Source organism: Canis lupus, chromosome 8 (assembly GCF_048164855.1).
Source record: "Canis lupus baileyi chromosome 8, mCanLup2.hap1, whole genome shotgun sequence".
NCBI lineage: Eukaryota > Metazoa > Chordata > Mammalia > Carnivora > Canidae > Canis > Canis lupus.
In genome coordinates, this window is record NC_132845.1 from 65,034,609 (window position 1) to 65,056,404 (window position 21,796).

Consider the following 21,796-nt stretch of genomic DNA (forward strand, 5'->3'; position numbering starts at 1 on the left):
GTCTGGGGAGGGGGGTCGGCCATCAGAGGGTCTGTGCTCCGGGCCTGCAGCCTGAGGACTCACCACCAGGACCCACTGTCAGGCCTCAGCCCTGGACCCAAACGGGCGCCCTGGGCCGCGAGGGGAGCCAAGACCTCGAGGCAATACCACAGGGGCCACCAGGTGGCGCCAGCGCAGCGCTCCTCTGGGTGGGAGTGGCCGGCGGCTGTCCTGACTCGGTTTCTCAGCCCCTCCCCTGGTGGGTCGCCGGGCAGGTGCCCGCGGGGTCAGGCCGGAGGGAGTGGCAGCAGCAGGAGCAGGACCCGGCCTCCCGTGACCCCCGCAGGGGTGCAGTCCCGTCTCCCCACGGCCCCGGCCCACGCGGCCCCCCTGCACTGCCCTGGCTCTTGTCTTCAGCTGTGGGCAGGGCTGGAGCGCTGAGCTCTGCATCTTCAAGGACACGGGAGGTGCCCACCCCCAGCCTCGCTTCTGCACTGACGGACACGTCCCGCAGCTCAGCCGCCCACACAGTGGTGGTCATCTCTGGCCACCCACGGGGACAGCAGCCGGGACAGCCCACAAAGCCTCCGCTTCCCTCCACTGGCGCTGGCTTGGACGGAGACGGCCCTGCGCCGACCGCGGCCGCTGTGGGGCCAGCGCCCAGCTCCTGGCCTGGATGGTGGGCAGCACCGCCCCAGCCGCTGCCCAGGACCGCGCACCACCCTCCCCTGCCCTTGAAATGAACCACTCCAGACAACGGCATTTCTCCGATTATAGCTTTTTCTCTTTTCTTTTCTTTTTTTATGAAAAAGATCACACAGAATTCGCCAACAAACAAAATTCCAAAAGAAACTTAAAAAAAAAAAAAAAAAGGAAAACAGTAATTCCCCCAAAAAACAAAACCAAAGTCTGGCTTTTCCTTCCCTTAAGATTGTCTGGACGAGGCCTCCCGTCCCCCTGGAAGGCGCGGGGGCTGGTAAGTGCTCTCGGGGCCGAGCCGGGGGAGCAGGGGCCCCCCTCTCTCCCTTCCTCAGCCTCTTCTCTCCCTAACTGCTTCTCCATTCTGGGGGCAAGTACAGTACACCTGGGCCAGGGTGGCGGGCGGGCGGGGGGTGCTCAGGACGAGGGGGGCCCGTGAAGCTGGGTGCTAGACACTCACAATCTAATAGGAAATAAAAAATAATATTCTGCACGTCAGAATGTGTTCGCTTTTTTTTTATAATTTCATAGCTATTTTTTCACAGTTTTAAAAAGTTTATATTTATATATATTTATATATATTTATCTTTATATATATAATTAAAAAGTTGACTCCATTTAAAGGCGTATGATACAGGGGCGGGGAGAGTCTCTCGGTACAATAAAACTGTACAGGTTATAAGAACTGCCGCCTCCGGGCTGGCTGAGGCCGGGGCGGGAGGGCCGGGCGGGGCCGGGTCGAGGACTTCAGCACCATTGGGGTTGTGTGTAGTGTAAGGGGCTGGACCGGGAGGGGTGGGCTCTCCCCAGGGCCTCAGGGCAAGCAGCCCCCCGCCCTGCTGCCTGGCACCTGCCCGATGCTCCGGGGCTCCACCCTCACCTGGCTCTCTTGCTCGAGTCCAGGCCATCCTGAGGGGCAGAGGCCGGGCCCCAGGCCGGCGCCCAGACCAAGCCTGGCCTGATCAGTGAGGCTGGCGGGCATCCGGCCACTTCCCACTCCCCTCGCTGCCAGTGTCACAGCGGGAGGCTTGGGGCGGGCTCCGTGCTGAGGGGGGTCAGGCCCGAGGTGCCCCGGGGAGGACCTCCAGCAGCGGGAACCCCAGAGCGAGTGTCTGATTCCTTGGAAACCACCCCCTCCCCCAACTGAGTCCCTGGTGGGCCTGGGCATCGGCCCAGAGGGGACCCAGCCTAGCCAAGTGCTTACAAGGTGCTGGAGGGAAGACCCCTGGAGGGGGCCCAGCAGAGCCATACCCTGATAGCTGAGAGGAGCCCCATCCTGAGGGGCACCGAGGGGTTTGGGAGGGGGGCTGGAGACGTGTGCACATGTGTGCACACACGTGCATGCATACAGGCACACACATGTACACGCTCACACACGCCGGGGCGTCCAAGGGCACACCTGCATGCACACAGCCAACGCACATGGCCCCCGAGACGTGGCAGTGATGGTGAGGGCCCCCATCGGCCCTCGGGGCACAAGGCAGCTGGCAGGGTGCTGGGTGCTCAGCAGAGCACAGGCACGCCATCGGTGGAGAAGATCATGCCTGTGGTGGGCTCGTAGGTGCCCGCGAGGTAGTACAGACCCTCGCTGTCCTGGTATTTCTTGGTCTTGAGCATCTGCTCATACTGCTCCAGGCCCACCACCAGGCACTTGTGCGACACGGTCTGCACATCGTTCTCGTCCACGTGGGAGGACTGGTAGAGGGCGCGCTGCGGGCACGGTGGGCAGGTGTCAGGGCAGGTGGGGGGGCAGAGGGAAGACCCCCCTCCCAGGCCAGAGGGACCAGGGCAAACCTTGAGGGCAGAGACAGAGAAACGCCCCTCACCCCGACCCTAGAGCAGCCCAGAGACTGGGATTCTGACACAGGCCGAGAGAGGCGCCAGGACAGAGCCCTGAAAGCCAACGGCCCCAAAGTATCGCGGGGACCGAGTGTGGCAGGCAGCAGTTCAGAGCCAGGACGAGGTTGGGGTTGGAGGCCTGGGCACCTCCTCCCTGCCCTCCACCACGTGCCCCTACCTCCATGAAGTCCTTTCTCTGGCTGGAGGCTCGCAGGGCCGCGGGGAGGCTGCGGCCGGACTTCTGGTCCCAGTGCTGCATGAGGGCCAGACAAGGGGCAGCGGTGAGCCTGGCCAGGCCCTGCCCGCCCCAGCCGGGCACCCTGGCCTCCACCCCCGGGCTGGTCGGGCCCTGGCCTCACCTGGCCCTCGTGGAGGCGCTTGCCCGGGCTGGTCTCCTCAGGGTGGTAGAACCACTTGACGCGGACCACCATGTTGCTGCCCCACGACTCCCACATGCTCTGGATGCGGCCGATGTAGGGCAGGTTGGGGCGGCCAGCCGACAGGAACACGGCGCAGTCCCCGATGCGGATCATCTCCTTGCCGCGCACGATGGCCTTGTAGAACAGCTTGCGGGCCTTGCCCTTCATGCCACGGCGCTGCGGGACACACCGTGTCAGGGGCCCCAGGCCCGCCCTGCCGCCACCGGCCCTACGCACGAGCCCTGGGCTCCTGTAGAGGGCGGGCTGGGATGGAGGGGACCCCCTGCTTGCTCTAACTGGGGGAGCCTCCTTCATCTCGCTGCACACTGGGTGTCCAACAGGGGCTTCCCTGACATGCAGGACCCACAACTAAGAGGGGCTTTTTCCCATCCTGGAGAAGTGCACCTGCTGTCCATGAGGCTCGTGCAGCCGAACCCAGCAGCCCCCTACTGATCCCCAATTTCCAGACAGGGACAGTGTGGTCCAGTAGGGAGACAGGGCAGTGAAGCCCCGGGGCTCCCAGCTTCGCCTGTGGACAGAGCACAGGGCTCCTCCCACATGACTCTCACTTAGCCATGTAACGTCCCCTGGGGCCACAGGACACTGGCTGTTCAGCCTCGTTCTACACCCCAACAGGTAGTGTGGGGCTGGGAGTCAGCCACCTGAGTGGCCTAACCAGGGGCGAGGGAGTGGGGGGCAGGGGCCGAGGCTGTCCCTGAGACAATGTCAACCCCCAGGGGAAGCCCCTGACTCCGGTCAGCCCAGGGCCCACAAGGCCCAGCACTCGGTGCACATCTGCTAGGCCTGTGGTGTGCTGGGTTTTTCTTAGTCACTCAACAAACATTTCCTGGGCTGGCACTGGGACACACATGCAGGTCTGAGGAGGGAACACACCTGCCATCAGGACCCCAAAATGTACCCCAGCCCCAGGCAGCTCTAGGGTCCATCGCTGTCCCTGGGGGCAACCCCTGAGAGACCAGACCTAAGCAAAGTTCTGCTCTCCCATGGATGCAGAGTGTGATCTCCTAGAACCCAGATCTAAAACTCACTTTGCCCATTTCACATGGGCTGCCAGCGGACTCAGACGAGCCTCAACAGGGGAGACTGCACGCTTGTTTCCCACCTTCTCCAGCAGCCCCCTTTCTCTGCTTTTAATTCATTGGCTCCCTGGTGGTGAAAGACTTTCTGATGTCCTGGTCACTGATTTCTCGTACGTTCTACAAACTGCTCAAATTCTTTTCAGCTCAAGGCTAAAAATAAATTCAAGGTGAGGTGGACAGCTACGATTTCTACATCAACTCATCTCTGACGGCCACTATGTTTCTTAGCATCCAGTGGCTACTCCCCTTCTCACGGATCCTCCTCAATCCATATGGCTCCCCAGTGGGGCTGCTCCCACCCCTGCAGTGAACACAGGACTTGGCCCGGCCAATCTGAACATCCTGTCCTCCTTCTGGCATTGTGACTGGCTCAGAGGTAGGCTTAGCATCCAAGCCAAAGGCATTCCACCAACTACTTGTAAAAAGATACTTCCATGGGGATCCCCGGGTGGTTCAGCGGTTTAGAGCCTGCCTTCAGCCCAGGGCGTGATCCTGGAGTCCCGGGATCGAGTCCCACATCGGGGTCCCTGCATGGAGCCTGCTTCTCCCTCTGCCTGTGTCTCTGCCCACCTCCCGTTTCTCTGTCTCTCATGAATAAATAAATAAAATCTTAAAAAAAAAAAAAAGATACTTCCTCCCTACTGTCACTTCTGAGATGGTGGAACACAAACTGGAAGCTACAGGGGCTACTTGCTGTCAAGAGGGAAGGGACCGTCAAAGCAGGAGACCGATGCAAAGGTGGGAACAACTGAAACCTGGAGCGTGGACCCAGGAGTGAGTCTGAAGACAGCCTTTCAAACCCCTGGATCCAGTTGTACCTGAAGCTGGACACCCCTGGACGTTTCTGTCCACTGCAGCCCTGCACCCTGATGCTAACACAGGGAAGGGGCCAATCACAGTGGAGGCGAGTCAGCAAGAATGTGCCCGTCTTCAGCTTCGAAGCTGCCACTCAGTGCAGCCCCTCAATAAAGCACCTGCTGGGACCAGAGCTCCAGGACGCCCAGCAGGGAATGTCTGAGTGCAGCTTGTCAGGGAAGATCCCCACACGCTCAAATGTGCTGTCCTCAGCGGTGGCCTTGCCAAGAGAGGCTCTCATCCTGGAGCCAGCGACCTGCGTAGGCTGAAAGCCAGACAACCTGTGCCCCGCAGGGTCCGAGCAGATTATCTGCACCAGGTCCAAAGTGGTGCCTCCACAGCAGGGAAGCCATAGGGAGAGCAGGAGCTGAGAGGGGCCCGGGGACTGAGTACTCCTGGACTCCCTGCTCCGCACCCCTTCTGAAGAGCCCTCTGGGGGGTTCTAACTGCTCCTGGTGGCACAGGGGACCCCAAAGAGCCACCTGAGACAGACACCCCCAAGCTGGAGTCATAATTCAGAACTCTCCTCCACTTTTCTGGCTTTGCTGTCGTACACCAGGGAGCAACACAACGTAAGCCCCCTGGCAGCCTCCCCCACAAGTCATCACTATCAATCCCAAATCCCTACACCTGCCCTGGCAGGAACTGGCAATGATGAGGGGGTAGGTATGGACCCAGTGGGGCACCTCCTCCAAGCCCACCTCGGGGGTAGCCTTGAGGGGCCCGGGTTAGTGGGCAAACCTGCCCAGGGGCATGGGGGGGACTGGTGACCACGGGGGCTGTTCCCTTCTGCACATGGAAGCTTCTTGGATGCCTGTGTGTGTGCATGGGCAAGCATGTTTGTGTACATGTATAGATGTGTGCTGGCACGTACATGCATGTTCATGTCCACATGTGCACACGCCAGATGGGCACAGGGTGGGCTGGGAGGGCTCCTTCTGGAGAATCCCTCTCTACAACAAGGGTGACTGTGTGACCCTAGACCTGGGCAACCAGAATGCTGTCCCTCTGAAAGGTGGCGGGCGGGTGGGCACGTGATCCGGCCACGCCCAGCAGATTCAACCCCAGATCTCTGTGGGCAAACACGGGAAAAAGCGCCTCCTCCTTGCTCGCCTGGTCAGCCGGAGGTCCAGGGCCATTCTGCCACGAGGGGAGAGGACGGCTAACCATGAAGCCCACGCCGAGTGAGCCTGTGGGGTTTCGAGAGCCCTCTGCGTGATAACTAAATGTCTGCCCAAAGGGTCAGGGCTTGTCCCTGCCTGTTTTTTTGCCTGTGTCCCTCAGAGTGGGGGAGGGTCTGGGCTGAGATCAGAGGGCAGCACTGCTCTGGGGAGGACACGGCTTTGGGGCTCATCAAAGTGGGCATACTTGGGTGCTCTGAGACTCAGGGGACCCACGTATAAAAGGGGATCTCCCCACACAGTGGCTGGGTGGACAGGAGGTGACGGAAGGACGGGCAGGCCCCCGCCCGTGGCTACCTGGGTGGGCTTGCCGAACCACTTCCAGAGCTGCCGGGCAGGCAGGAAGGCGGCGATCTTGGGTCGGTTCTCCACGGACGGCAGGCGCTGCCGCTTGGCCAGCTCCTTGGTGGTGGGAAGGTGGACGCCCTCTCTCTTCTTGGGTCGGCTCTTGGCCCCGGCCCCGGCCTGAGCCTTGGGCGGCATAGGCTGTGGCGGCTGCGGCGGGGGCGCCTGGGGCGGGGGCGCCGGTGCCTTCTTGCCTGGAGAGTGGGCCGAGGAGCGAGCCTTGCCTGGCGGCTTGGGCGCCTTGCTGGGGAGGGCTGGTGGGGCGGAGGGGCCGGCCGCGGGGGTGGGCGCCGCCTCGTCATCTGAGCTGCAGGAGGAATCATCTGTGGTGGAGGAGGAGGAGGAGGAGGACGAGGAGGAGGAGGAGGAGGACGAGGAGGAGGAGGAGGAGGAGGAGGACGAGGAGGAAGAGGAGGACGAGGAGGAGGAGGAAGAAGAAGAGGACGAGGAGGACGATGACGAGGAGGACGAGGAAGAGGAGGACGATGACGAGGAGGACGAGGAGGATGACGCCCTGGAGCTGGAGGCGCTGCAGTTCCGGCCACCGCTGCCCTGGCCCTCTTCCTCCCCCTCAGTCTCCGAGCTGCTGCTGCTGCTGCTGCCACTGTCACTGCTGCTGCCACTCTCAGACTCCTCGGCCCCGTCCTGCTCTGCCTGGCCCTTGTCAGGGCTCTTGGGGTTGCCGGAGTCCTCAAACTCGTGCCCAGTGCCAGGCTCCTGGGCCAGGTCGCCATCCATGGGCTGGGGCCGGGTGGCCTTGGGCTCACTGCTGCCCGTGGCCGGAGGGTAGCTGCCCAGGCCCAGGAGGCCCTTGGGCTCCTGCCAGCCCCCAGCTCCAGGGTCCTCCCGCAGAAGGAGGGCCTCTTTGGCCTTCTTGCTTTTGGGTGACGTCACACCCTCGTGGTCCAGCTTGACGAGCAGCTCGGCCTCCTCCCCAGGCCTCCGGGTGCCCTTGGTGGCCGCCTCCTCGGCAGCCCGGGCCTTCTTGGGCTTGGGCCGGGTGGCGGGCATGGTGATGGGCATGGTGACAAGGGGGGCGGGGGCCAGGACCGTGGCAGGGGCTGGCAGCTCCCCAAAGGGCTCGGGAGCCGGGCAGCTGGTGAAAGTGGATGGCGCTGGATTGGGTTGTGGGGGCGCTGAGCGAGCCTTAGGGGCTTTGGCCCGCTTATCCACGGGTTCTGGGGGGCTCTTCTTGGAATTCGGGGTACTGATGGGCTCCAGGGCCAACGGGGTACTGGGGACCTCTTCTGTTGAGGGCCCCTCCTCCAGGACGGCAGCTCTATCTAGAAGAGAGAGGAAAGATCTTATGTGAGACTAGGGCCCGGGGCTCCTGAGCCAGAAAGCCCTGTTTCAATCCTGGCCCTGCTTGTTCCTGAACAGCGGCCGTTCTGGGCCCTCACATCACCATCATCCTACAGGTGGTGACCCCAATGGTCCCCAGCAGTGTCGGCTCTTGGCACTTGTCCCTGAACTCTGGAGTGAGCCACCTGGCTGAAGACCAACTCTGCCCCTGATGGATCAATGCACCTCCCAAAGCCTCAGTTTCCCAATCTGTCAAATGGTCCAAGAGGCCCCATGGCCAAGTCCCCACAGAGGTATGCAGCCTGTCCCCATCTACTCCCACACCTGCTCTTGTGCCTTGGCTAGGACTGAGCTGGGGCCCACATACCACTCTTGGCCTTGGTGCTGGGTTTCCGCCCACGCCCTCGGGCCTTGGCACCAGACTCCTCAGACCCTGGCGTGCTCCCATCTTTGCTGTCCCCGGTATCTTTGCTGGTCTTCCGGCTGCGGCGCTTGGCACTTGGCACCAGGAGGGCTGGGGATGGCTCCGCACCTGCACGGGCAGGACAAACGGGGGCTCAGGGCTAGCTCTCCACTTTCCTAGCTGCCTAAGCATCGTCTGTCACAAGGGACAGGGGCTGGATCACCACCTGGCTGAACTTGCTTGGCCTGCCTGAAGGGGCTGCGCAGTTGGAGAGTGTGGCCCCGTCTGCAGGGATGCCACTCAGGTGTCTACACACACAAAATATTCCACAGGGGCCCCTCGGGTGAATGGACTGGGTGGAGCTGAGCCAAGATCCCACCTTTGTGGTTTTTATAATCCACCTGGAGGATGCTCAAAACCTACAAGTCAGGCAGTCCTCATTCCAAGTCCTGGCTCTGCCCCTAGTCATGGGACCCTGGAAGAGCCATTCCCCGCCCCCCCACCTCAAGAACCTGAGCTGCTATTGGTCGGTCAAAGGGGCTGGGATCTCCAGACACACAGGGCTGAGGCACCATGCTCTCGTGGACACAGGCATGGGACATTCAGTCACGGTGACCAGCCAGCCTCGATAGCCTGGGCAGCCTGGGGATGCAGGCCTGGGGAACCCCAGGAGCCCCACCCATGGTTTCTGCCATTTCCATCCCATGGGTGTAAATGGTTCAAACAATGGCCAGAGCCCGAGAGTTGGGCTCACAGGGCAGGGTCACCCTCAGCAGGGCAGAAGGACCACCACTCACACTGGATCTTATAGTCGGGAGGCAGGAGGCGGATGTGGGAGAGGGGGATCCTCCCTGTGTCCCCGTCATCAAATTCCACGGTGATCAGGTCCCCGTCATCCTCGAGGCCAAGCAAGCCTGTTGGCAGAGGGGCAGGGTCAGGGAGGCCAGCGGACCCCACTCTCAGAGGGGCACGAGGGCAAAAAGGGGAGCCAAAACGAGCAGGTAAGCAGCCCTGGACTTGAGACGTACAAGGGCAGGTAGAGACTGGTGTAGAATGTGAGCTTCGGAGCCATGTGGTCCCAGCAGGAGCACCAGCATGCCCATTCCAGCATCTCAACTCACTCCCAAGACCCTCCCCGAGCCAACAGGGAGCTAGGGAGCACAAGGGCAGGCATCAGAAGGGACAGTGGGAAGCGACAGGGGCTGGTGGCAGGTGGGAGCATGGCATTTCACAGACAACCACCTACACTCGGAGGGCCCAGAAGAAGGCCCAAGAGGCGCCCAGCACCTCTGAAGGTAGGGGTCAGGGAATCCCAACACTGGACAGGCTGAGGGGATAGCCCTGGGGTGCAGAGGAGCTGGGTGGGTGACCCCCACCCCATTCTACATGCAGATGCCTGGTCTGGCCCCTAAGCAGGCCGTGGGTGGTCTGCCAGCGGCAGCAGGCACACTGTGGGTGCTGGGACCTGAGGTCCCCACAGAACACTCCTGCCCACACACAAGGTTTCTGATCCACTTACTATGGATCACCAGGGCTGAAAGGACAGCCTCTTAGGAGAGGCAGACACAGACCAGAGAGGTCAGAGGATGAAGAGAGAGCCCAGGACCCCAAAAGGGAATGGGGAACCCAGGACAAAAGGGAGCTGGAGAAACCTGACATGGAAACAGTAGATTTTCAGAGATATTTAAGAAAATGTAACATGGATATAACCAAACATGATATGAAACAAAACAATATAAAAACAAGAAAATAGGACACAAAAAGTTCCCGGGGAAAGAAAAAGAGAAAGAGAAAGAGAAAAAAAGAACAGAAAAAAGAAAGATAGATTGATTCAAAGAATAAGAAAAAGCTCTTAGGAATTTCTTACATGACAGGGATTTCAACAATTCAAGACAACGGAAGGATCAGAAGGGCAGGGTCGGCCAAGGAAACCACTCAGAGGTGGAACAAAAGGGTGATGAAACAGTCCCCCAGTAGGAATAAAGATACAGATGCTGTGGGCAGCACAGCTCAGGAGCGTGAGTCCCAGGGAGCAGCTCTCTGAGGGCAGCGCGGGCGTCCAGAACAGAGGACACTTGCTTCATCCAAATCACCAGCAATGCATACAGACACAGACACACAGACACAAACCCACATGAAATCCCAGATCTAGGAAGCATGAGAACATCCTAACAGTTTCCAGAGAGAAAAAAGCAAGTCTCCTACAAAGATGTGTTTTTAATCATGGCATTGAACTTCTCAGACAATTGGAAGCCAGATAAAAATGGACCAGAGACAGAAAATTATTTCCAACCTAGAATTTATTCCAGTTCTACTATCTCTAAAGAACAGTTTAGAATAAAGAGATCTTGGGCATGCAGATATTGGAGGGATTTACACCCCCCTCCCTCCACTGCACCCCCTTATACCCTTTCTCAGAAAGCTACGCAAAGATTCTCTAGGACGACAAGGGAAGAGAAAGACACAATGCAGCCCAGGAGCTGGAGAAAATAGTACTCTCAGAGGGATGACCAGGGGAAGTCCCTAGAGTGACCTCATCATGGTTTAGGGAGTCAGAGAGCTCTGGGGGACCTGAATCAAGATGAACTCTTACCACAGTAAGAGGACTTCCTGCTCAGTGCCCCCCACGCTCCCACCTTCTGCCTTACGTGGATACTAGGTAGCCACGGGGTGCACTGAATTTGCCAGCTGGTCGAGTGGTGGCTGTTGCCTGTAATGTAGTGAACATCCATACCCCTATCTCCTGGGAATGCTGGGTCTGCAACAGCTAGGGGGAGCCCAGAGGGCATCTGCGGTGTCTGACACCTGTACCTACATCTTCTGGGGCTCCTGTTATTTTCATCTGCCTAGCTCCCAATCTCTTACTCTGCTAACAGCACCCCAATTTTCCGGGGAAGCCACCGTCCCCTCTCTTAGTCCACATGTGGAATTAGTAAACTGACCTTGCTCGCTAGTGTTGGGGATGAGACTCACAACAGTCAAGGAAATGCACATGACCCACACCAGTTCTGCAGGCTCCATCCCAGGACTTATATGGAAAAGGAGAGAATTCTCCCAATGACAGGATTTGTTAGGATTGTGGGATCTAGTCCCCAAGGAACTGAGTGTGAAGCCAGGCCCAGACGAGAGCAGATGGAGGGCCTGAGTCCTGAGGATGCTTGTGTGAACCATTCCTGAGCCTGACAAGGCCCAGAGGCCCCAGAAATTTTCAGCTACCAGGAGCCAGCACAAGCGTTCATGTTTCAGACAGTCAGGGCTGGGGTTCAAGTGACTCAAGAGGAAACGAGGGAATGCCAGGGAGGGTCTACAGGAGGGATGCCTCACCTCGGACCACAGTGCCTGGGTAGAGGCAACGGTACTGCTGGCTCCAGTAGGCTGCGATTCTGGTCCCTTGTGGCAAGAAGCGAGTGGAGGCTGGCCTCACGTCATTGATCTGGGAAAAGCAAAGTATTGAGCACCAGGGGTGGCCGGGAACAGCCCCAGCCCCCACCCTCCCAGCAGCCCCGCTGTCTGGCCCCTCACCGCCTCCTGCAGCAGCTGCTCCAGACAGTAGATGTGGGGCCGGTTCCCGCGCTCACCCTCCACCACCACGCGGTATCTGCAAGGCCATGGCATGTGTGGGGTGGGGTGATACAGACCGTGGACCTTCCCAGAGAGACCCTTGCACCTCAACTCCTGGCCCAGAGAGCACCAGCTCAGCCTCCCAGACCACCCACATATGATGTCAGAGCTTGGGAGTTTGCTGACGCCCTATATAAACTTGGGGAGTCTTTCCCCTTCTGGGTCTGCTTCCTCCTCTGTACAACTAGGGGTTGCAGGTCTAAGCACATACTGGGGGCTGCCATGCCCACTCAGCCCCCTCAGAGAGCACCACCCTCTCAGGGTCATTCCACGGGTTCTACGGAGGAGCTGCAGCTCAGAGAAGCAAAGCTACCTGCTCACAGAGGCCTGGCAAAGCATCCCGGACATGGGACTGGGTGAGGGTCTTTGGGCTCTAAGCCCGGCGCTGGCCCCTGCCCAGGCCCCCAGGTCTCCACTCACATGTCTGGGGAGTGCACTGTCTGTACATGCCCAGCATACAGCAGCTTGTCATCCATGGGGATAAGCACACGCAAGCCGTCCTTCAGCTCATCCTTGTCGATGATGCAGGAACGTGGAGCTGTGGGGGTTGGCGAGGAGGCAGGGCTGGAGCCAGGGGGCAGCCGGGAGACCCGCCCTCGCTGCCCAAACCTCCCTTACCCCAGGGGAAAAGGCATAAGGCTGCCTGCAGGCAGTTTGTGCTCTGTGTGTGTGAGTGTGTGTGTGTGATTGTGTGTGCACGTGTGTGCCCACTGGTGGGCCCAGAGGCTGCCTGTAGGCAGTGTGTGCCGTGTGTGTGCGCCTGTGTGTGCACACGCACATGTGTGTACCCACTGGTGGGCCCAGACAGACCTCATGCAGGGGCACACAGTGGGGCCATGAGCAGCCCCTACTCTCCTGACCCAGGCCTCTGGAAAGATCCCAAGTGGGTAAAGACCAAGGGTGACAGCCTACATGTGCTGCCCCTCCTCTACCTCAAAGACCACCACCCTGAGGCTTGAGCATGAGGCTCCAGGTCATCAGCCCCACCACCACCACTTCAGCCAAGCATCCAGGACTTTCCATTGGCTTGTTCTCCACCTGGGGTGCCATTCAATCTGGTGGAAGCCAAACCCCTCTAGCCAAACTTCCCAGCGAGGCTGTCAGTACTCATTGCTCCCGCCCCTCCTCATCTGTCCTCATCCCAAAGCTACCTCTGCCTTTGGCTTAAAAGCCACCTGCTTCTAGCTCCCTCAAACAACATGCTCCCCCATTTTCCTCCTCCAGGCTCAGCCACACTGTTTCAGGGCCCTAGGCCCACTCTTCCTGCCCTGTGGGACCTTGAACCCGGCCCTGCGCTGTTGTGACCAGGCTAGAGAAATCCAGACAGCTCACTGGGGTGGACAGAACGGCCAGCCCACCTGTTCACCCCTGGCTGCACCTACACCCCTGCCACAGCCTCACCGTGGGTGCAGTGCACTTCCCACTCCTTCACGCTGAGCATGGCCACATGACTTGCTCTGGCCAATGGCACAAGAGTAGGAGTGATCAAGTGCTGATTCTGAATCTGGGCCTGAGGAGGCCTTGTCAGCTCCCACTTGCCCCTGTTGGCCTCTGGCAGGATGGCCACAGGAAGAGCATGCCCTGGCTCACCCACTAGTCCAGGGGCTGAATGGCCACAGAGCAGAGCATTCCCTGCATCAGAGAACCTCTAGCCATCCCACTCTTGTGGGAACAAACCCAGCTGAGGTCAGCCCATCTGCCCTGCAGATAACTGAGACACAACTACCTCTTGCCATTTCCCACTGAGTAGCTGTTTGTTACACAGCAACAGCTGAGTGATACTCCCCCGATCATGAAGTCCCTCAGCCTGGTTCATCCTCTTGCTCCATATCTGCCCCACCCAATTCCCATCCTGAGTCTCTCCTCTAAGCTCCTGGAGGAGATCCCTGGGTCCAAATGCCAAGCATACGTCGCTTCCCTGGGATGTCCTCCAGGCACCCCAGGCTCTGGCTGGCAAAGCATGGCACAGGACCTCAGCCTGCTCCCTCTGTGCCCACCCTACCACCAGCCGTCCTCACCCCTTATCTGCTCACATCACACAGCCCACCCCAGAACCCCTCTCCCCCTCCCAACATGGCCAAACCCACCCCATCTCCCTCCATGCTGTCTATGGCACTACAGCCCACCATCGTTTGCTGGGATCCTCACAAGGGCCTCCTACCTGGACTGCCTGGGCCCCTCAGGCACCCCCCCATCTGTCCTCTACAAAGCAGTCAGAGAGCACTTTTCAAAACCAATCTGACTGTGCTGATCCTCCACTTACAACCTCTGACAGCTTCTTGTTTTCATTAGGGCAAAGACCGCAAGCCTGGGTCATCTGCCTCTGCCTCCTCCCCTACCCAGGGCTGTGCTCCTGCCCCCCACCAGCTTACTAAACCAGAATCAAACCGGACTCCCTCAGTTTACCACAGATACCATGCGCCGACCTCATGTCAGGCCCTTGCAAGTGCCCACTCCTCGTGCTAGTCAGCCCCTGCCTGCTGCTTTCCTCGGGGAAACTTCTGCAGCCCCACACTGCAGGCCGGACCAACACGGCGTTGCTGGGACTTACCTGGAGTTAGTGGCCGCTCCACGGCCCCACCACGAGGCAGGTGCTCATCCTCAGAGAAGCTCGAGTCCTGGTTGGGCTCGAAGTCCTCCTCAGCAGCCATGCTCTCCATCAACTTGCTCACAGCTCCCCCCTTTCCCCGATTCTGGGGACAGAGCACAACAGACCCTCAGCTTAGGACGTGCCATGCAAGTCCTGCCACTTAGGACCCTCCCTGGAAACGGGGGTCATCGTCAGGCCGCAGGGGCATCTCCCACATGTGCTAGCTGGCCTCACTCCAAAGGCCAGAGAGCAGAATGAGCCTACACCCCAGATGGCCAGGACTGCGTGTGCTGAGGCAGCACCTCCAGACAAACAGTGGGCTCTGAAGAACAGCCTGGCCGGGGGCTGGACGGCGTTGGGGGGTGGGCACACCCAGCACATTCCCATCAGGGAGGGGGCTACAGGGACCTCACTCTTGAGCACAGAGAGCCTTACCTCCTTTTTCACCTCCTTCCCTTTGGCCTTGGCTTTGCTCCTCTTGGCGGTGGCCGGGGAGCTGGTGTGGGGAGCCCGGGTCTCGGGGGGCAGGGCGGGAACACGGGGCGGGGGTGGTGCGGCCCCTGAGCCGGCCTCCTTTCCCTTCTTCTTCTGGGTGAGGAAGCCACACAGGTGCCATCAGAGGCTGTCCTCCCCCACAACTCGCCTCTCCTGGGAGAGGAACAAAACACCTCCCCCTCCCTTCCCGCTAGTATGTTTGTTCTTAATCTTAATTGTTTTATTACTACATGTCACTTGCGTAAAAAGAAGAAAAAAAAAAGTACCAAAGTGCATATAGGTGCAACTTCCTCTCCAATGTATCCTATCATGTACACAGTGCTAACAAGAATCACCAGTGGCTGCCTGGTGCATCCTTCCAGAACTTGCCACATAAACACACAGGCTATACAGACACATTTGCGCACAAATAGTATTTTTTTTTTTTTAAAACACAGATGGGAATTTGCCCAAAGTCCTGCTTTGCAACTTCTCCCCCAAAAATGTCTGATATACACAGAGGCTGCCTCACTTCAGCGGCTGCTCACGGTACAGTTCTGTGTGCGTGTGTGTGTTGGGCGGGTGCACAATTCGTTTAACCACCCTCCAGGAATGACTGCATAGGTGGCTCCACTTTGCTCTTTCAAGTGATGCCACAAAAACAGGGCAGGACCGGCTAGTTCCAAAGGCACGTTCTTGGAAGGAGGAAGCAGAACCATTCACCTGACTCCAGGGCACCCCAGCAGCGAGGGGGAGAGCCAGGCCCATCCTAGCTCCAAGCACCCCCAACCCAGGGACGGCAGGGTGAAGGGGCTGCTCCCAGACCCTGCCAGCGGCCTGGAGACTTCTGAGTGCACCAGCTTTGTTCAGCAAAGCACTGCAAACAACCTGGCTGTCCTGTGACCTTAGGGAAACACTGGTGCATCACCAGATCCAGTGACAAGCTTTTGGGCCAGCGGCCGAGAGTCCCATTCGAGGAAGAGGCGGCGGCGGGAAGAACAAAGTAGGGACACTTGGTGCAAGAAGCAAGCTCAGGCTAAGGTCTGCACGACCCAGGGGTGATGGGCGGGCAGTGGAGACGAGGGCGGGGGTGTGTGTGTCACTTTATGCTTTTTAAAAGACACATTCCTGAAACAAAACAACCAAGTCAAGGGACCCGAGGATGTGGGAAATGAAGAAACATAAAAAGACAATACTGGGCAACGTTAAAAAAGACCACAGCGGAAGTCACGGCTTCCTACCAGACACGTAACATCCACAGCACACAGCGTCATGAGGGGCAAGGCAGACACTCAATAATTATATTTTCTTGCATCGGATGCATGCCTTAATCTTGTTCGCATTTCTGAAATCAGAAGGCATCCCGGGGGTTGAAGGAACGGCTATGACGTGGTTCTGTTGCCTTCTCCTCCAAATACCTACTGTAAATACATAGCCCGTCCTCCAGCGCCTATCTCTGCAGCTGTGTCCACGGGGGCAGGCCAGGGACGGCAAAGAAAGTTCTGAGTGGACTTGAATTTTCGCCCTTTCCTTTCTTTCTTTTTTTTTTTTCCCACCCTTTTCTGTATCCTCCAAATCACTGTTATGATCAGACAACACTGATAACTGTTTCCCATGGACCAGAAGGCCCCTTTCTGGGAACCTAATCTTTCTTTTTTTTTTTTAGTAAGAAAGGAATGCCAGGGGCGTCTGGGTGACTCAGTCGGTTGAGCATCCGACTCTTGGTTTTGGCTCAGGTTGTGATCTCAGGGTCGTGAGTTCAAGCCCCGTGTTAGGCTCCATGCTCAATGTGGAGTCTGCTTGGAATTCTCTCTCTCTGTCCCTCTGTCCCTCCCCACTGCTCTCTCTAAAATAAATAAGTAAAAATCTCAAAAAACAAAAAAATTAAGGCTGATGGCAAATGGAAATGTACAAGTCTAAAAAGAATACAAACATTATCTCACAAAACTATGAACAGTGGTTGCCTCTGGGGTGATTTTATGGATATCTGGTTTCTCCTCTTGTTGATAATTAGCCTGTTCTGTTCTAGTCTTTTACTGTGTCATCAGAAGGCTGGGATTGGGTGAGCCTTGATCTTCTCGCCCATACATGGCACCGTATCTTGGCAAAGGGCCCACAGGCAGTAAGGCCCAGGGGGTGTTCAAAGCTCAGCTTGGATGATCGTGTTAGCTGCCGTGACCATGGAGGGGTTACAAGGCCACCTGTAAAGTGCAGTTAATATGAGTCAGCTACCTCACAGGGTCTTGTGATACAGGGACATGGTAAGAAATATATACTTGGGGGACACATGGGTGGCTCAGTGGTTGAGCAACTGCCTTCAGCTCAGGATGTGATCCCGGGGTCCAGGATTGAGTCCCACATTGGGCTCCTTGCAGGAAGCTTGCTTCTCTGCCTCTTTCTCTGTGTCTCTCATGAATAAATAAATAAAATCTTAAAAAAAAAAGAAATATATTCTTGGTCTCTGCCCCTGGTTTCTGACCCAGGGCTCCTAAGCCCTTGGAAACTTCCTGGATCACAGGAGCGTCTCTCTCTTGCCTTAATGAGGCAACTTCGGGTAAGTCCCTAGCTAGCCCCAGGATGGGGGCTGCTCATTAGAAACACCAAGCCAGGAGAAGAAGCCAGGAACTCTGTGAGCTCTACCCCTCCATCCTCCAGAGAGGAGAGAGGGTCCAGAGACTGAGTTAATAATCAATCCTGCCAATGAGATGAAGGCCCCATAAAACCCCAGAAGAGGGATTCAAGGAGCCCCCAGGTAGGGAGCACCTGAAGAAGGCAGGGAAGTGCCACATCATTCCCCCGTCCCTTGTCCTGAGCATCTCTTCCATCTGGCTGTTGCAGAACTGTATGCTTTCTGATAAACGGTTATATCAAGTAAAGTACCTTCTGGGTTCTTCACGTCCCTCTGGTGAATTATCAACCCTGAGCAGCAGGTCCTGGGAACCCCCGGTACACAGCCTGTGCATCCATCAGAAGCATAGGTAACAACTGAACTCCAGGACTGGTGTGTGAAGTAGGGGTGGGCTGGGGACAGTCCTGTGGGACAGGCCCCCCCGCCAACTCCAGGGAGTCAGTGCCAGAAGGATCGTGAGAAGAGAGAATAGGGGTGAGAGCCTACCTGGGCCCTACCGCAGACCACTTGGTATGATCAGCATGAGTATTCTATAGTATTCCAGCACCTTCCCCACAAGGTCTGGGAAAAGCTGAGAGGGCTCTAGCCGCAAACAGGTGAGCACAAATCACTGTGGAGGACCGTAGCCCCCTTACCAGGAAAGCAATGCCGAGTTTCATCCCTCATCACAATGTCCTCTAGAACGTCACTGTTAGTCAAGAGATCATCCTCCACCAGGGTCGGAGTGAGGGCCAGGGAGGCCTGAGTCAGAGGCCACAGCTGAGAGCTGTTAGGTCTGAATGCAATCACCCAAAGGGGGAACAAGAGGCCACTAGCTCCCTAGCAGGCAGCACGAGGAAGGGAATAGGTTAGACCGTCCAAGGGTGCTCAGAGAGCAAGCGTTCTCCACCTGGGGAGCCCAGGCGGAGAATTCACTACTCAAGAAATGAGGTTTTCCTATAGGTTGTGCGTAGGAGACCACACACACCGTAGTAGGATCCAGACAGACTTTAGCAACACAATCACTGTCACATAGCACATAATGATTACCACAGAGACCCTGAGCTATGGTTTGGGCTCATCACCTGAAGTGACAGCACTTGATAGACCCGGTGACGGGTCCCCATATCAGAAACACTCCTCCAGGAGCACACAGAGTGCCCTATCACAAGTGGGGGTGTTCAGTGTTCTGATAACTGCATGCCAGGATTGCCGTTTCCTTTGAGGTCCCAGCACCTCACTCCCGTGGGACAGTGTTACCCTGAGATGGGAGGTGAGAGCGCCTCTGGGAGGATCGATCGATGGTGGGGGTGCCCCTTCCCACCACCCCCACCCTCCACGTAGCCCCTACCTTCCTGGGGTCCTTCCTGTCCTTGGCGCGGCCAGTGTCCTTGCGGGGGCTCAGCGGGCCACCCTTGCCACAGCGGCTGGGCTTGGTGGCCGCAGGGGCTGCGCTGCTGGGGGCCGGGGCGGCGGCTGAGGCGTCGTGCAGGAAGATGCGCTCACTGCGCCTCCGTGTCCACAGGTCATCGTCGCTAGCCTCAGGCCCTGCTTCGAAGCCGGGCTCCTTGGCACCCCGCAGCTTGCGGGCCTTGCGCCCCTTCTCTGCCGCCAGCTTGGCCTTGTCGGGGCTGGCAGGACCAGGGCCCCGGGTGCTGGGTGTGGGTGAGGCCAGGGAGGGGCCTGGCTCCCCCAGTCCCTTCTTGGGCCGCAGCAGCCCGGCGGGCGACCGCTTCCGCACCTTGACCTCACTCTCCGAGTCGGTGTACTCAAATTCCGTGCCTAGATATAGACGAGGGTGGGGGCTGTGGACAGGGGCTCCCGAGGCCCCCCACTTCCCACCCACCCAGACACCCTGGCCACCAGCAGAAGGCCACAGTCCCACTCCTCCTCCTAGGGCCCTGATGCCCACAAGAGGCTTCTCATTTCCAGGAGAGAATACCAAGGCCCAGAGGAGAAAGAGGACTCACTGGGCCACATACCTGTGAGTGGCAGGTCCTGCTAGCCCCACTGCTACCCTGAACACCCTTCGGCTGCCCAGACCCTGTTCCCTAGCCCTCACCCCAAGAACGCCATCTGGGAACGTGAAGATTCCTGCCTGGCCCCATGCGAGCTCCCCAACTGCCTCCTGTGAGCCCTGTGGGAATCCCAGAAGCCAGGGCAGACTGGGAGGGCCTAACGCCTACAGGGGCAGCGGGTCCATCGGAGGCAGGTGGAAAGCCCACATGAAATCCCCAAGCCTGGTGGGTGGGAGTGGGGGCTCTCCTCCACTTCCTGGTATCGCTTCTCAGAGCTGGGAGGCCCCTGGCACCCACCCCTCCTTCGGAGGCCTCCCCAGAACTCACACAGCCCTGGGGCCGGCCCCCTCCTCTCACCCCTGAGGCTTGTCCCTTCCCACAGACAAATGGCTAGGCTTGACCCAAACCCTGGATCTCCTGGCCTTCTTTACACAAAAACCACTCCCCCGTACCCAGCTGTGCTCCATCCCTTCAGGCCTTTGCTTCTGCTGGCCCTCTGCCTGGAGCACCATCTCTGGCTTCTACCTGGAAACCTGAGTCTCCTACCTGAGAAGACCTGCTCAGAACCCTGGGGAGGGTTCTGTCTACACCTCCATCACTACAGGCACATATCCCACTGTCAGATTCCTATCCAATGTCTGCCTATCCTGTCCTGCTCTGCCCTCCAGAAGCAGATCCCCAGATTTACTACCCCAGGCCTACTGACCCCTGGGTAGCTGGCAGCTTGCCCACGAGGGCTCCTCTGGGAGGCCCAGCCCCATTGCCCATGAGATGTAGCCTCAGTAGCTAGGCCGGGCAAGCAGGAGGCACACTCCGTGGGAAGAAGCCACTTGCAATGCTTAATGATCCCATTAATTAATCTTTTGTTAGCAGACTTCCCACTGCACAGGGAGGCAGCTGGGGGCTTTCATGGCTGATTAGGGTGCAGGCCGTAAAACACAGGCTGGAGTTCTGCAGCAGGGTGTGACGGAATGAGGCCCCACCTGATGGCAGTCTCCTGCAGAAAACCATCAGAAAACCCAGACCCAATCAAACACTGCAGGAATGTCACATAGGGCGTGGTACTACAAAGCGGACCGGGTGGTGAAGGACAGTAGACACTTGCTTGAAAGAGGGAAGTTGGAGCCGTGACTAAAGTCCTGTTGGAGCACAGCACAAACAGTACCTGGGACAGGGGCAGGGGTATCTCTCTGTAAGGGTCTTGTGGTAGGGACATGCATGATGCCCAGAGAGCGGGGAGTGTGTGCCAAGGCAGTGCCTCATTGCCACATGGTGACTCAGCAGGGAGTTGAGTCCGTATCCCTGACTCCCACCCATCGACCTGTACTCCTGCCTCCTCCCCAAGTAATAAGGCAGTAAAGGAGGAACAGACAACAAAAAGCACAAAAAATATATAAAACAGAAGAGTAAGACACAAAGTGGCTGCAAGCCAAAGGATAAAAAAGATATATCACGCAAATAGCCAAAAAAGAGCTGAGGTGGCTACACTAAATATCAGACAAAAGTGATCTTAAGATAAAAATTGTTACCAGAGACAAAGAAAGACATAGCTAAATAATAAAATGGTCAATCCATTATGGAAATATAACAATTTATAAACATAGATGAACATAATAGAGAAACATATGAAAAAAGATTATACACTATGACCAACCAAAATTTATTCCAGGAATACAAGGCTGGTTCAACGTATAAGAAAATCAACGTAATGTACTGTATTAAAGGACAAAGACTTCATGAACATCTTAATAGAGAAAAAGTAACGGACAAAACCTAACACCCTTTTATGATAAAACCACTCAAACCAGGAACAGAAGGAAATTTCCTCGACCAGACAAAGATGTCCATAAAATTCATCTCTAACATGATACTTAATGGCAAAAGAATGAATGTTCTTCCCCTATGATCAGAAGACAATGAATGGGGATCCCTGGGTGGCGCAGCGGTTTGGCGCCTGCCTTTGGCCCGGGGCACGATCCTGGAGACCCAGGATCGAATCCCACGTTGGGCTCCCGGTGCATGGAGCCTGCTTCTCCCTCTGCCTGTGTCTCTGCCTCTCTCTCTCTCTCTTTGTGTGACTATCATAAATAAATAAAAAAAATTAAAAAAAAAAAAAAAAGAAGACAATGAATGTTCTCCCCCTATGATCAGAAGACAAAGATATCTATTTTTCCCATTTCTATTCAACACTATACCGAAGATTCTAGCCAAGGCAATTAGGCTAGAAAAAGAAATAAAAGGTATACATATCTGAAAGGAAAAAATAAAACTATCTTCTCTATTTGCAGATGACATGATCTTGTATTATAGAAAATATTAAAGACTCTACTAAAAACCTACTAGAACAAGTGAGTTCAGCAAGG

The 21,796-nt window shown here is 57.2% G+C and overlaps 1 protein-coding gene across 5 annotated transcripts in view; it reads right to left on the reverse strand.

The window, feature by feature from the left end:
• Positions 1 to 741: 741 nt before the first annotated feature.
• TNRC18 (trinucleotide repeat containing 18) overlaps positions 742 to 21,796 on the reverse strand; it is a 90,035-nt gene continuing 68,980 nt past the window's right edge. For all 5 annotated transcript variants that reach the window (XM_072836875.1, XM_072836874.1, XM_072836871.1 and 2 more), the window contains 12 exons: positions 18,767 to 19,197; positions 14,769 to 14,921; positions 14,295 to 14,436; positions 12,164 to 12,281; positions 11,645 to 11,720; positions 11,447 to 11,555; positions 8,920 to 9,036; positions 8,087 to 8,251; positions 6,370 to 7,700; positions 2,877 to 3,113; positions 2,696 to 2,770; positions 742 to 2,388 (listed from right to left, as the gene is read on the reverse strand). In XM_072836875.1, coding sequence (XP_072692976.1) covers positions 2,182 to 2,388; positions 2,696 to 2,770; positions 2,877 to 3,113; positions 6,370 to 7,700; positions 8,087 to 8,251; positions 8,920 to 9,036; positions 11,447 to 11,555; positions 11,645 to 11,720; positions 12,164 to 12,281; positions 14,295 to 14,436; positions 14,769 to 14,921; positions 18,767 to 19,197 — 3,161 coding nt within the window. In that variant the 3' untranslated portion in view covers positions 742 to 2,181. The remainder of the gene's footprint in view (positions 2,389 to 2,695; positions 2,771 to 2,876; positions 3,114 to 6,369; positions 7,701 to 8,086; positions 8,252 to 8,919; positions 9,037 to 11,446; positions 11,556 to 11,644; positions 11,721 to 12,163; positions 12,282 to 14,294; positions 14,437 to 14,768; positions 14,922 to 18,766; positions 19,198 to 21,796) is intronic.